The sequence below is a fragment of the Tetrao urogallus genome (genome assembly GCF_951394365.1).
Source record: "Tetrao urogallus genome assembly, chromosome: 3".
Lineage (NCBI taxonomy): Eukaryota > Metazoa > Chordata > Aves > Galliformes > Phasianidae > Tetrao > Tetrao urogallus.
Window position 1 is genome coordinate 84524153 of NC_136815.1, and position 13977 is coordinate 84538129.

General features: G+C 41.0%; 1 protein-coding gene across 1 annotated transcript in view; it reads right to left on the reverse strand.

Moving 5' to 3' along the window:
• Nucleotides 1–4438: 4438 nt before the first annotated feature.
• The window catches only part of CAP2 (cyclase associated actin cytoskeleton regulatory protein 2), a gene marked incomplete at its 3' end in the record, with an annotated part of 64087 nt that continues 54548 nt past the window's right edge, over nt 4439–13977 (reverse strand). Inside the window, exons 8-13 of the mRNA XM_079533237.1 lie at nt 11629–11824; nt 10599–10774; nt 9214–9337; nt 8920–9002; nt 6115–6255; nt 4439–4522 (exon numbers count right to left, since the gene is read on the reverse strand). Coding sequence (XP_079389363.1) covers nt 4439–4522; nt 6115–6255; nt 8920–9002; nt 9214–9337; nt 10599–10774; nt 11629–11824 — 804 coding nt within the window. The remainder of the gene's footprint in view (nt 4523–6114; nt 6256–8919; nt 9003–9213; nt 9338–10598; nt 10775–11628; nt 11825–13977) is intronic.

Here is a 13977-nt window from a genome sequence, read left to right on the forward strand (position 1 = left end):
CTTTCGAAATCCGAAACCAACTGGGAAACAGTGGCACTGGGAAACAAGGATCTAGTTTGCTAGATGGCTGGGAAGACTTGTGGATTTCAAATGCAGGCTTGGCATTGCTCAGCCTTTTCTCCTCTGCAGCTCTGTTGAGTATTAGCGCCACGACCGGGTTTTTTATGACGTGCTTTTAATGGAGATGGCGTTAATTGTGGAAGTAGCGGTGTTCAAAGAGCAGTCTTACGTTATTCCAACAAGAAGATGGTTTTTCTTCTTCCGCGCTCAGTCCCCTCAGGCCTTTAACCGAGATGATCTTTCAACGTCTTAACAGTGACGCTCAGAGAGCAGTTTCTCAGTCCCTTGATAGACAGCGCGCACAGCCTTTCCGAACACGAGCCCAGCGGTAACAGAACAGCGCGCCATTGCCCGCGCCTCAGCTGCTCTCTGCCATCTGGTGGATACGCGGAGTCACCGCTTCGATACTTCCCATTTCCACAAAGGAAGCGATGTTCTGAATAACTAAGCCGGTATCGCACAACCGCAGGGTGGCTGAGGCTGGCAGGGCTCTCTGCCCACCTGGCCCAGCTCTGCCCCAGCAGCGTGCTCAGAGCCGTGGCCAGGCGGCTTCTGGACATCTCCAAGGAGGCGACCCCGCAGCTTCTGGGTAGCCTGTGCCTGTACTCCATCACCTGCACAGCACAGAAGTGATGTCTGGTGGTTAGACAGAACCTCCTGTGTGCCAGTTTGTGCCCAGTGCCCCTTGTTCTGCTGCTTTCTACCTGAGAGGCCCCAGCCTGTCCTGGGTTTGGCCCTTCTCCTTGTTGCGCATGAAGCGGTCCTTTTACAGAGGAGCTATTGAAGAAAGCGTGAGATCTCACAAGAAAAACACTGTTTACATATGAAAACTTACATCAAAATCTCTCGTGCATCTTACCAGCTAATTTGCAGCCTAGTGAACATTTGACCCACAGAGGTTTATAAAAATGAACAGGCTAGTTACACCATACACATTCATTCCATAACAATGTATGCACCACAGATACTGTTCTCTAGATTCAGAACAGAAGCACAATTTCAAAGCAGTGCAGACTGTATGGGAACTGCTGAATTATGGCCTGAACCTCTGATTGACCACCTGAGACGAGCACTGCATCAGCCCAGGGAGTACAGGTGAAGGCAATTCAGCTGTGCTGCTGGAAGGGGGGGAGCCTGGCTGCACCTCTCCTAGACCTATTTAAGAGCTGGCTACCAGTAGGAAAGGGTCTGTTTTTGGAGATCCCTCAGTTTGAAGTTTTCCAGTGAGCCCAGGGCAAGGGTAAGCCCTTTGTCTATTCTTTTTTTGGTGTAATAACCTGCTTAGCTGCACTGTCTTGTTTATTTCTTACTTTTAGCATCTGTGCATTCATTGATTATACAGCAGACCAATGTGGAATACATGGCATATCTCCTGTGGCAGCGCGTAGTAAGAAGAAAAGGCTGATAGAATGTTAGGACTGCTCAGCATTTAGTGCTTCTTTCCTTGCTGCAGTAAGTCTTTAAACACAGCTCACGTTTGCTGGTGAGGATGTGGACGCAACTGACCGCAGTTGGGATCTTTCTTCAAATCATCATTCTGCAGCTTGGTGACTATTTTTAAACTCAAGATGTATGTAATGATTCTTTAAAAAAGGAGCTTTTTACATTTAATTGTACATGAATTCATATAGGGTAGAATCAGAACCTAGGATTTATCTTGTTTATTTTGCATTCCTCTGCGTTTTTGAAGACAGGTTGCAGAGAGCAGCCTGAGAACACACAGCAAATATTTTTCCCAAGGATTACAGCTGACGAAACACAGTTATGACTTAGTGCCACATGGCTGACTTTGCGTACTTGATAAAAGATGTCTGCATGTTTAACAAGTCTCTCTCCCATTCTACTTTTCTGGTGCCTAATACTGCATGGACTTTATTGGCCTCCATGCCTCCAGTTATCAGCATTACCTTGTGTCTTTTAATGTAAGGCCTCCTTCCTTATCTTTTCAACCTCTGCTCTCTGACAAAGTTCTCAGGTGTGGTCAGACCTTCAAGCACACAGTGTGACTGGACAGGACTCCTTCCTGTTAAGAAACTCATCAATGATTGTGCTTGGGTCTTGCACGCTGCAGGAGTGTGAGTGTAGAGAGAAGGCTTAGCCACAAGGGAGTTTGCTCTGAAATGTTTAAAAGGAGACTGATACAAGCAAACCAGCCTCGAGGAGAAAGCTGAACCCTTTGGAAGAACTAAAGGAGTTTGTCCTTGTAACAAGTCAGAGCTGCATCACTGTTTTCTGTTCACCAGAAAGCATTTTAGACTTGCTTTGTGCAATACCTTCACGGGAGCACGTGGCTTCCTGTCTTTGTGCAACAACTTCATCCCTGTTTGAAGCTGGATTAAAAACATGGCTCAGTCGCTCAGATCAGAATGAGGTCGTTTTACAGAACAAATCATGATTATGATTTGAAGATGAAACAATCCTCCCACAATCCTTCTATCACAAGTATGTGATGCTATTTTTCAGATATGCTGCGTGTCTAAGTGAAATATGGGATGGACTGCTCCTGGAGCTTGTTAACGTGGGAAGGATGTATCCAAAGACATGTAGAGAAACAATGGGAAAGGCTGAAAATAGAAGGTAGACCTTATAAACTTGTTCGGGTCATGACATCTCCCTAGACAAAATCTCTGGAAGATACAGGTGTACCTAGAAATGAGAACCACGAACAGCTGGGTTCCAGTGCTGTCACAGAAGTTACATGCACAAAACTTCACCTGCTCACATGCAACACAAGCACTGCTTGCTGTCAGGTGAGTGATGGCTGCTGGTGTGCTGATGTTTCCTTAGATGGGAGGAGCAGCTACTACTTCTCATTTAAGCTAATGAAATGGCACTTAAGATGGGGAGGGCGTGTGGGACAAACATTACGGCACAGTAAGCTCTGAGCAACTTTATATTTAAACAAGTACATTTTTCCTTTTTTAATCCATAAGAAGTTTACTGTTGAAAAATGCTATATACTAAGGCAAACACATTATACATATAGATTAAAGATCAGATAGCAAAACCTTGCAGAATGAGCACTACTGTTGTTATGTAGGGTTTACAATTAAAGATAGTTAAAAACCCTCAAGGATTAATGTACTTTCAAGGTAAATTAGGCACAAAATTTAGCTTGTAACTAGCTCTGCAAGCATCTCACTGATTTCACCATTACCAAGTATTACAAGTGATCAAAAACATATGCTGGCTGCAAAACTTTAAAATTTTATTGTACTGTGTGCTGAAATAGTACAAATGTATACAGGACTCCACCTTTGTTAAAAAAGCATGTACAGTAGGGACTATAGAAAGCAGAATTGAAGGGCCAAGTGGGCTTTGTTTGGGCTCAACTGGTAGGTCATAAATCTATGGCTTTGCTTCGTGGATGTAATTGAAATTGAGTAAGTGTAAGAAATGGAAAGATATTTTAATTAACAGAAGCTATGACAGCTATGATAGATTTTAAAGGAACTTTAACAAGCAAACTAAGTGAATCTGCTGTGTGCCTCTCGCCCTGGGAAAACCACCTGCCCAGTCATGGTACTTCCCATGCCAGCTTGCTGAATAGCAAAGGTGCAGTTTGCAGGATACAGTGTGAAACTTTAAAGCATGAGAGATTGTGTCTATAAACAACAACAAAAGATACCTGTGGAGCAAAAGCTTTCAGGTGATTTGCTGCAAGCTGTTAGCTCAATGAGGCTTCAGTTTCAAAAAAATTCCTGATTCTTAAGAAACGAGAGGGTTACAGCAAGTCTGTGTGGACCAGAATAAAACCTTGTGTCGCTGAAAACGCAGGGATCCTCTAAATATGTGTATTAGAAAAGTGTTAGATTAAAATATCGTATCATTTCATCTTCCCTTAGGAAAATGTATTGCTGAAAGTTACCCTTTTTTGCTTGCTTAAATAAAAAGGTTGCCAGAGAACTACAAGGAACTGTCACATAGTTCTCTCTCAGGATGCGTTTGTACTGCATTGTACAGGACTAGTGTAAGAGGTGAGAATCTCATCTTAGTCTTAATGCTGTTTTTGATTAGCAGAAACATAAAAAGGAATGCCCGGAAGCAATGTGGTAACAGTGTATCATGCAGTGTTTTGGCTTAACGAATAAAGTGTTTCAAACCAATGAGGTGGCTGGAAGGCAGGGGTTTCAAGCCATTACATTCACATGACATCATTGAGAAGTAAAACCGTAAGTGAAGGCAAACTGGAAACTTGAAATGCTGAGGTGCCTAACAAAAGCGTGCCAGACGAGTTATAGTTTCTAGCATGCACAGCTAATGCTTGAAGGCCTATGAGAGCAGTAGGAGCTACTGCTGTTTCTAGTTGTTCACGTTGCTGCGTTGTTTCTGCTGGCTGTGGTCTGATCACGGTCAGTGAGCGCCGGGTGCTGTCAGGTTAACCCACGATCTCTGCAGGTTCAGTGACCAACTTAGATCCATCCCACGCTGTCTTGAACTGTTCAGGAACCGGAAATTCTTTCTGGTAAGAAACAAAAGCGCCAACACTGATTAGATAAACAGCGGATACCTCGTGAAAAGTGGTGGGATACTATTAGTGCTACATGACTGGGAAAGCATTGAGAGCTCAGACGTGCCAGGATTATAGAGAGGCCTTCCTCATTACCCTAGGAAGCTATTTTCAGTGCCGCACAGGAAAAAGCCTTACTGCTACCTAGTTTCAAATAGCCTTGCTGTGGTACTCCTGTGTAAAAATCCCTCTCACACCATTATTTGGGACAGCTAAGTAAATAAACCTCAGGTCAGAAATGACTTTAGGCTCCATCAATGGCTGGCCTGGAAGACAGTAGAAGGGATCTGATGTGGAGATTTGGTGAGGAGACTAATTTTAAAGAGGAAAGCAAATAATATAACACAGAAGAATGAAATCTAAAATACCAGCCTATCATTTTACACGTGATAAACGTCAAGAGACATGGCATTCTTTGTGGGCCAGACAAAACAAAGCAGAACCTTGAGGGAAGTTTCCTTCCATTTCATGTGTTCAACGAAAGCATGAGAGATATTGGATCCTCCTTGGTTCTCAGAGAACAAAAGTGTGGAGGAAAGGATTTTTTCTTTCAGATCTCACAGTGTTTTGGTAGCCAGTGACTTCACACAACAATTTAAGGAGAGAGACTCATCAAAGAGATTTTTTTTTTTTTTTTCAGCAGGTAAAGATATGGTAAAGAAGCAGGTAGATATGCACTCACTGAAAAATAATTCTCTTTTTATTTGCCTGAAGATGAGCATCCAGTAAGCACTTTAGGAAAAGTGGAGCATGCAGATTCTCTTGTCACATCTTTTCCTTTGTAAAGCCTAAACTCTTCTGCCATACGGTATTCCAGAGTGGAAGACTTATGGCAAATTCAAGTTCTCTCTCGAGTCATTCAGTGCAACTTCAAAGCTACTCTGTTAAGTATGCTTTACCTGCATGTTGCCTTGCTACAGTGTGACACAGCAGTGGATAGCTTTAGTAGAAATGATGGAGAGACAAGTATTAAGGTCTCACTAGGACAAAAAGGAGCCTTTGAGTTAGAAAAGGCAAACCTCATGTTTAGGTGATGTTTAAGAACCGTATTTTGAAAAAGCACTAGAAAGAATTCTACAGATACTGCCTGCGTATCAGCAGTCTTAGGAAAAAAATAAGTAATACTTTATCATTTCACTTGGAGCTGAAAGATTTCTATCTTAACTTCAGCGTCATCCTCTTCAGTCAGAGTGCTCTCAAACAATGTGTGAAGTGAGTCCCACTGGGAGGTCATGTTTAGGAACCAACTTCAAGAAAAGAAAATTAAGTGGATGGGAGATGAAGCCATCATCTGTATTTAAAAAAAAAAAAAAAAAAAAAAAAAAAAAAGATAACATCTAATCTTTAAAGTTTGTGCCCCTGCCAAAGAAGTCATTCTTTCTGCACTGATAGCTGAGAAAACAGAACACAGGAATTCAGTTGTTTTGGATCATCTCTTGATCGTGTTCATACGTGTGGTGTGTGAGCTCTTTCTTTCCTAGCAGTTTTATCTAGCAAGGCTAGATGGGTAGAGGGAGAGAATCTCTAAAAACAATCTCACTCACATAATCGCCATCTTGGGGGATGAGGATGTTCATCTCAGAAGACTTGGCACTCACGATCTCACAATCTAATGATTCCTCACTGAGGTAGATGTGACAGCCTTCTGTTTTGTTGATGGAAATGGTTGGCACTTTCCCCATCACCTGGAAAATGAGATATACTCGTTATTGAATCTTAAAAAGCAAATAAAGGCTCTATTAACCTAATTTTTATTGCCTGCCAGGTCTAATTTTGCCCGTCAACATCTGATCTGTATGTCATCTGCCTGCATGATGCTTGTATTTGAGATAGAAGCTACCGTTTGCTAAGCACTAGAAGTTCTTGGTGGTGACAACAATGTTCTCTATGCAACTGCAAGCTTATAATACACAGCAGACTTTTAATGTATGACTTGGTGCAAATTTTTTCTCCATTCTCTCTGCTTCCAGTGATGTTTTTGTGCTGATACTCAGGCAGCATTCAGCTTGTTCATCAGCAGGATGGCAAGAAATCAAACACATGAACTCCAACCCATTCTAGGCAAATGTAGGATCTCAGCATCCGAAAGAAGTGTTTTGTGATGCGTTCCAAAGACTTAAAAACTCTTCCTGGATTTATAGCACAGAACAGGAGAGGGTTTTATCCCCTTCAGGCAAGATAGAGCCCTAAAAAAGCATGAAGATCAATTTAATTACATCTTCAAAGGTATTTCTTACATCACGTTAAAAGCGAGCACAAGATTTACTTGAGGGGGGCAGAAGGAAGTAAACTTTCTCATGTTGACCATTCTGCAGGTTAAAAGGTCACTACCTGGCTAACTGGCTGACTCATGGCTGTCAGTAAAAATTCCTCCTCCTCCTCCTCACTGGCTGAAAGCATCAGTACGCTCTGGTCAGAGTATTGAAAGGGCAAAGGTAGCTTTGAGCTATAAAACAATAACAGCGTGTGACAGATAGCCACTCGCTAATAAAAAAAGTGTCTTCCATCATTCGAGTTTAGAATGTAATTTCAGCTTCAGTTCCTTACATGTGATGGCAAACAAAGAGCAAGTGGTCTGTCTACTGCACTCTGCCCTCCTCCTGAATTCTGAGCTATGTGATGATCAGTGCTTCCTAGCCTCATCTTTCCTCTCTTTTGCCCTCTATTGCATGAGATCCTGCAAAAGGAGGCTCTGTTTAATGTTATACATTTAGCAAACAGCAGGAAAAATAAAATGCTGCTGGGAGAAAGGAGAGCCAAGAAGTAAGGCACTGAAGTAAATATAGAAAAAATTATAGGGTAATTCATTGCATTAATATGTGATATATTTGCAATTTATGAGCTCAGATCTTCAAAATACTGAGAAAATGCAGGTTCTGAGCACTTGGCATGCTCAAATCCTTCAGAAGCAGGCAGCTTATAGCAGGAATCTTAAGTGTAACTCCACTCTGTTCTATGCTGTAGAAGCCTTATGCAATATTCATAGAACCTGCTTAATCAAAAGAATTTTTATTCTTAGTAAAGATATTTCCTCTTTGCATGAATATTAACAGCGTCCAGTTTTGCTGTTCCTTACATAGGAGTTTTTGTCTCTCATGAGAAGTTCTAGAAGTGCTGATAAAAATAATCCATTTATTTAGGAAAAAAAAACAGAAACCAGCCAAATGCCTGGGATGTTCAAATGCCTGTGCCATAAGTTGTGTAGTGATCATGACAAACCTGCTTGTTACAGCTCAGAAGATGACGTGCAGCTGGTAGCAATGTCAGTCACTTGCAAGAGGTGCAAAACTGCAAAAAAAGCCCTGCTGTTTTTTAGTGTGGTATCTGTGACCAGTATTTCTGAAGTACAGAATTTACTGCAGGCATAACCTTTTAAGCAGAAGACCTCAGCTTTTGTGAAGAAGACAGGCAGTTTAATATAATTTAATTTCCATTTAATTATTTTTCTCTTAAAATAAAACATCCCAGAGGCCTTTCTTAAGATCATCTGTGTTGGTCCCAGCTTGTACAGTTAGACCTCTTTGGAACGGAACGAGTGAAGTGCTGTAAATGCCAGGCAGGCTGTCTGTATTTTGAATAGGGCAATGTCCAGTACAGGGAGGGCAAGATCTGGATTTAAAAAGTGTATATTTTCATTTCAAAAGAACCACAAGAGAAGGTGATCTCTGATGAAATTTTACTCGCTGGTTGTCTTGGACAAAACCAGAGACTCACAGCCCGTATCTGGGTAAGTTGTCTGCATTATCTTCTCATGTAATGAGTCAAGTTGTTGGCAGGGAGATCTTCAAAATCCAAGAGCCTGCTTTCACTTTATGTCACTGAGTTGTCCTTGATAGTCTATTTGAGTGTTTTCATTGAGAGAAAAAAAAAAAAAGAAAAAAAGAAATAACCAACTTCTGGGCTCAGAAACCAATTAGCTAACTGCCAGAATTTGAAGCGCTGCTAACCTTTCAATTTCAGGAGCTGTTTACCATGAAAGCAACAAAATTAAAGCCAGAAGTAATAATATTTCAACCCTGCTTGGGCAGGAGGATTGGAACTGAATGACCTCAAAGGTCCCTTCCAACCCAAGCTATTCTATGATTCTGTGATTCCACTGAATAGATCTCTCCGTTTCGCTGGAACCAGGTGTTGGACTAAATGAAGTTTATTCAGTAACGATCAGTAGTTTTCATAAGCACTTCCTAAATACATCAGCAGAATTCACTGTATATTAAGATAGGTTTGGCTGCACCAGTCTCTCACTCGTCATGTGCGCATGAGTTTCTAATAATCTCTTGCAGCCACGTGTCAGGCTTGTTCTTTCTGTCTGTTCTCTTTCTCTCTTTGTTTCTCAAACAGATCTTTACCTGAATCTGAATATCCCTGGAATTGATCACTTCCACGATTCCCACAACGTTGTCAAACACAAGGCCAAACTTTTTACAGTTATCTAAAATAAAAACAATCATAAATAAGAAAGGCAAGATAAAAGCAAATATATGCACATCGGTTGCATTAATTACAAAAGTTTCCAGTCTCATGCTGTGTAGCTAATCACTGGTGATCTGCCCATCACAATGAATGAAATGATTCTGATGCATTATAATTGCATAAGTTTTTTCAAGATTGGCATTTAAAGTCCAGCTGAGCTATTCACTCACCAATAGTAATTGAATTGATCTTTCCTTTTATCTGAAGTGTAGACTTGTTACACTTGAAGATGTAGGCTACTTGCTTGAGTTCAGTGTTGGTAATGACCAGGTCATTCTTATCCTCTTGATATTCCTATTTCAGAAGAAAATTTATTTATTTGGTTATCTTTAACTAGCTCACAGTCAGAGCTTAGTACAACACATCATCAAGTCATTGCATCACTGCAACAGAACAATATCCTCCTGGTGGCTTAAAAATCCAGTGTGATTGGTGGCTGGATATTTCACCTACCTCAGCCTTTGGTGACGCATGTGTATGTTCTAGAGCTGAGGAACTCGGCACAGACCGAGACAAACCCACTGACTTGGTAGCAAAGACATTCTGCTCTCAGCAGTGTAAGAATGCCTTCACAGCAGTTTGGCTTTCATTCAACTTAGAACCAGCATGTTGAAGGCCAAACCAAGTTTTCACTCCCAGCAATGCTATCTAGGGCTGTATACAGTATATTGTGAGATGGTGCAGGCAGCAATAAGGAGAATATTGCAATAATATTGCAATAAGCAATATTCCTCCTTAAACAATAAGGAGGAATATGTGAAGAAATTTTCTCTCATTATGAAGTGCAAAAGGTTGTTTACAGTCAATGTATGGCAAAGAAAGGCTAGGGATCCACAAGGGAAGTTCCAGGTAGTAAAGCCCTAAAGCAAAACAACAGAGGTAAATTGTGGCTACACTCTGTGCAAACTTTACTCCATTGTAATGACTGTGTATTGAAACTTCTGCATGACTAAATTGCTTACTGCTTTCTCCCTCTTTAAACCAACACAGTGACATGGCTTTTCACTCCCAGACAGTTTGGTATATGCCTCCATAAATTAAATTCCATGTTATAAGCAAAGCTATCTTTGTCTTCTGTAGATGGAGCAAAAGGAAAATAGTTCTGAACTTTAAAGCATGAGAGAGGAGCTGGCATGGAATGAGCGACTGAGTGATGAAAAATAAATGTATAATTCCATCAGTTAACAAGGATGGAAAAAGTGCTCTCTGCTAATAATGTATGTTTTCTCACAAGAGCGGCCTGCAAAAAGGGATTTTAATTGGGATTCTTCATGGGATTTGTTTCTGGAGCGCTGTCTGATTTTGCTACAATTTATTTGTTGGTTTTGACATTCTCCGTTTCGGATGAAGTATTTTGGATTCTCAGAGACAAATGAATTAACTTTAGATCTCAGAGAATAATAAGCTAAACTGGAATAAGGCATGGTAGTTACAAATTTTAGTTGCAAACTTGATCTGTTGCTACTTGATCGCGGACAGCCTTGTGCAAGAAGCTCAGTGCTCAGGCTGCTCTGCAATGTGCAGCGTGCAATTCCGCGCTGTGACTGGAACGCACCACTCTCCATTTTTTCCCCTCTAGCTCCAAGACGGGGGCATGGCTCTGCTGCGGGGAGTTCTTGGGGGAGGTGGGACTTGGAGTATGGCTTTTCGTGGGAGAACGAGCGGGTGGACCTTGGGCACGTAGGCTGGGGTTCTTGTGAGTCTTCTGGTCATCAGAGACATGGCGAAGCCCTTGGGAAAAAAAAAAAAAGGGTCGTTATTATAAAAGAGAATCTGTTGTCTTGTCCTAAGGCTATTCGTACTGAAATAAGAAAGATAGTATCTAAGTCATTTGCAATTGTGTTAAATTATCTGATGAGCTGACATTTTTTATTTCCTCGTGCTTTGCCAGGGTAACCACCTGAACTGTAACTGGCGTAGATGTTTTTAGCCCTTTGTATAAAACCTCTTTGACCTGGGATGGGCTGTCTTAAAATCTTTAAAACGCAGCAGTCTTTTAGTCCCTCTCCATCTGTAGAGAGCTCTGTGATCTTGCTATCGAGTATTTTTACATCCAGAAAAGTGAGATTCTTTTTCTAATTTGGCACTAGAGGCAGACATATGAATTGTAAGTATTTAAATTCACAGCCATCCACTTTAATTACAACTATCCAGTGTTAATACAAAAGGTTTTATCACACTGATTTGTGAGCCATACTTTTCCACGCAACATATGAGACATTTTGACACAGGCTGGTACACGGACTGTGGGTCAGAAACAGGAATAACTTCTGACTGTAATTGCAACTTTGAAGTTCACCAGCTGCTGGGGATTGAAGATGTCTAACACGGGTGCATTGAAATTAAATGGGGACTTTGAAATAAGTGGTGTAAATTTCAGGAATACTGAACAATTTTGAGTGCTGCTACTTCTAAAGGGGGTTTTAGTATATGCTGTCTCATCCAGATGGATCAGTACAAGCCTTGGAAAAATCTCTGTTGCCAAAACATAGCTTAAAAACATTGGTGGAATTTGGGTCAGTACATACAACAGCTGTTGATATAGTTTGACTCAAGGGTCAGAATTTGATTTCTTTTCTCCTGACCTTTGGTAATTGCCTCTCCTTGGTTAAGCTGTGCAAACAGGGCTGAGCGAGATGCCGTTCCTTCATCCTTTGGGGGGGTTTCTGTATCAAAGATGGGGGGAGGTCCTGGGGGAGGCGGTGGTGGAGGAGGTGTTGAAGAGGGGCACGACCCACTGGTTAGGACAGACCTCATAGATGTGGGTGATGCGACAGGACCCTGTGTGGGATAGATGGAAATTAGTTTTAAATACAGTGTGACAAGGAACACTTTATGGTGATAGCTCTTACTTGTTAACATCCTTGGATAGTGTTGAGTTTCATTGATTCCAGGCAGCCACATGCTCAGAAGAACTTCTAGCATCATAAGTGGTTATTAAACACTATTAGTCTTTCCTCACATTGACGGAAACCAGGCTGGAAAGGCAGGCAGTCCACACTGCCACTCTGCTGCAGAGCTACTCCGCCTAACGTATTTATGCAAAATGCTTGCCAAGAGTATTATTAAACATCTTCAATATTAAAGTTTCCATACGATTTACATGTGCTGTGATATATAAATGCTTCTCAGATGTAAAAGCAAAAATCTCTCTTTTTTTTTTTCTTCAGACACTGTATGCAGTAACTTGATGTTCAACAGAAAACTTTCTGTCTAAAAAATAACTGAAGGGGTCACCAAATGTCAGTTATGCATATGCAAGATTCTCAACTATAAAAAAATATGTAAAATGCTGTTCTCCAGACTGTTGAAGTAATTGCAAAGATTCGAGTTGCAGCAGAAAACAAAGCTATGGTCGTTCAAGTTCTTCATGAAATTCAATATTTTTTGATTTCTCAAATTATTTTTTTTCAATTGCAGGAGATCACAGCACATGAATAATGAGTGAGGGGACCCTGATAAAGTAAGTAACGCAGTCATTCTATTAGTTTGTGTAATCAAAAGTAAATGTTTTGGTCTGAATGGTGATGCTCATATATAATATTATCAAACAAACAGGGAATAGTGATAATGAGCTGATCACAATTTTATGCATCCTACCGATTGAAAAGACACAAAGAATCTGAGAAACCGAGAATCACTTTTCTTGTCTTGCCACTGAGTGTCACTCTGATGCCAGAAATTGCTCATCCAGACAGCATCTCTGCAGCAGAGCAGACACTTTTATAAGAACTGCTGTGAAAAAATTAGGTTGGTCTGATTAATTTAGCTTCCTATCCAAGTGTTGTGCATTGCACTAACTCATTCGATAGGTAGGTAGATACAGTGGAAAAATGACAGAGAATTACAGAGTCGTGTCTCCTAATTGGCTGCCTTTGTTAGGAGATATAGGTTGTTAAAAATGCATCCCAGGTAACCAATACTGGAAAGAGATATTGCTTAGCTGGACTCAAAGGATATTTTTAATTGTTTAATGTGCCACCACTTCTGCTTTGCACTAAGTGAAAACATCAAAGCATGCATCTGGCTCACGAGGTGCACACACTTTTGTTATTCTTCAGACATCCTTTAAAAAAAAAAAAAAAAAAAAGACTGGCACACTTGTGTACCCAACAGTATTCAGACCTCTCAGTCTGTATGACCCTGAGTTAAGCAGCACGGAAAAGTAATAACAACATTAATTAACATCTTAATGTAACCCTTCTCTTGGCCCATGAGTCTTCAGCACGGGGGTACTGTTCCACTTGAGGCAACCATTGATGTTATGGTAGTGATAAATACACTGCAAGACACTTTGTCACATTAGTGGCATTAAAAGTGCGCTTGCACAGTAAGACTCAGGTGAGTAACAAAGCTGATGTAACAGCACGGTCTGATTGTTTCTGAAAGGATCTGTGATCTCTTAAGGCAATGAGTTCTCCCCCGTGCTGCTAAATGATTTTAATCAAATGTCAACAAAAGAGAATCCCCTTCTGGAATTGATTATCATTTATTGTCAAGATACACCAGAACCAGGTGCTGATGTTTTTTGCTCTTAAAGACATTTCACTGTTGCACGGATACATTTAACTCTGAGCATTTCTGCATATGTACTTGGTAATTATTGGTTATTATTTTAGTCTGGGGACAGCTCCCCCACTGGGAACTCGATTTACAGGGCCCATCTTCCTGCCTGTGCTCATGTCAGTAATGTTACCTGCAGCAGAGTCAGCACAACCGTGAATTACTATAGTAAAAAATGAATGCAAGTGGATTCAGTGGCACAGTCAGTTATTGCTGCCTGAGGTGCAACAGAGATCTTCCCTATCTGTTGCCTGCAACCATAGCAACTGAATTCACTATGTCCTGGTTATCCAGAATTATGAACGTTGCATTTGCAGGTCTTTTTAAAATCCTTAGCTACACAGAAATGGCACTCACCATCCACGCTGCAG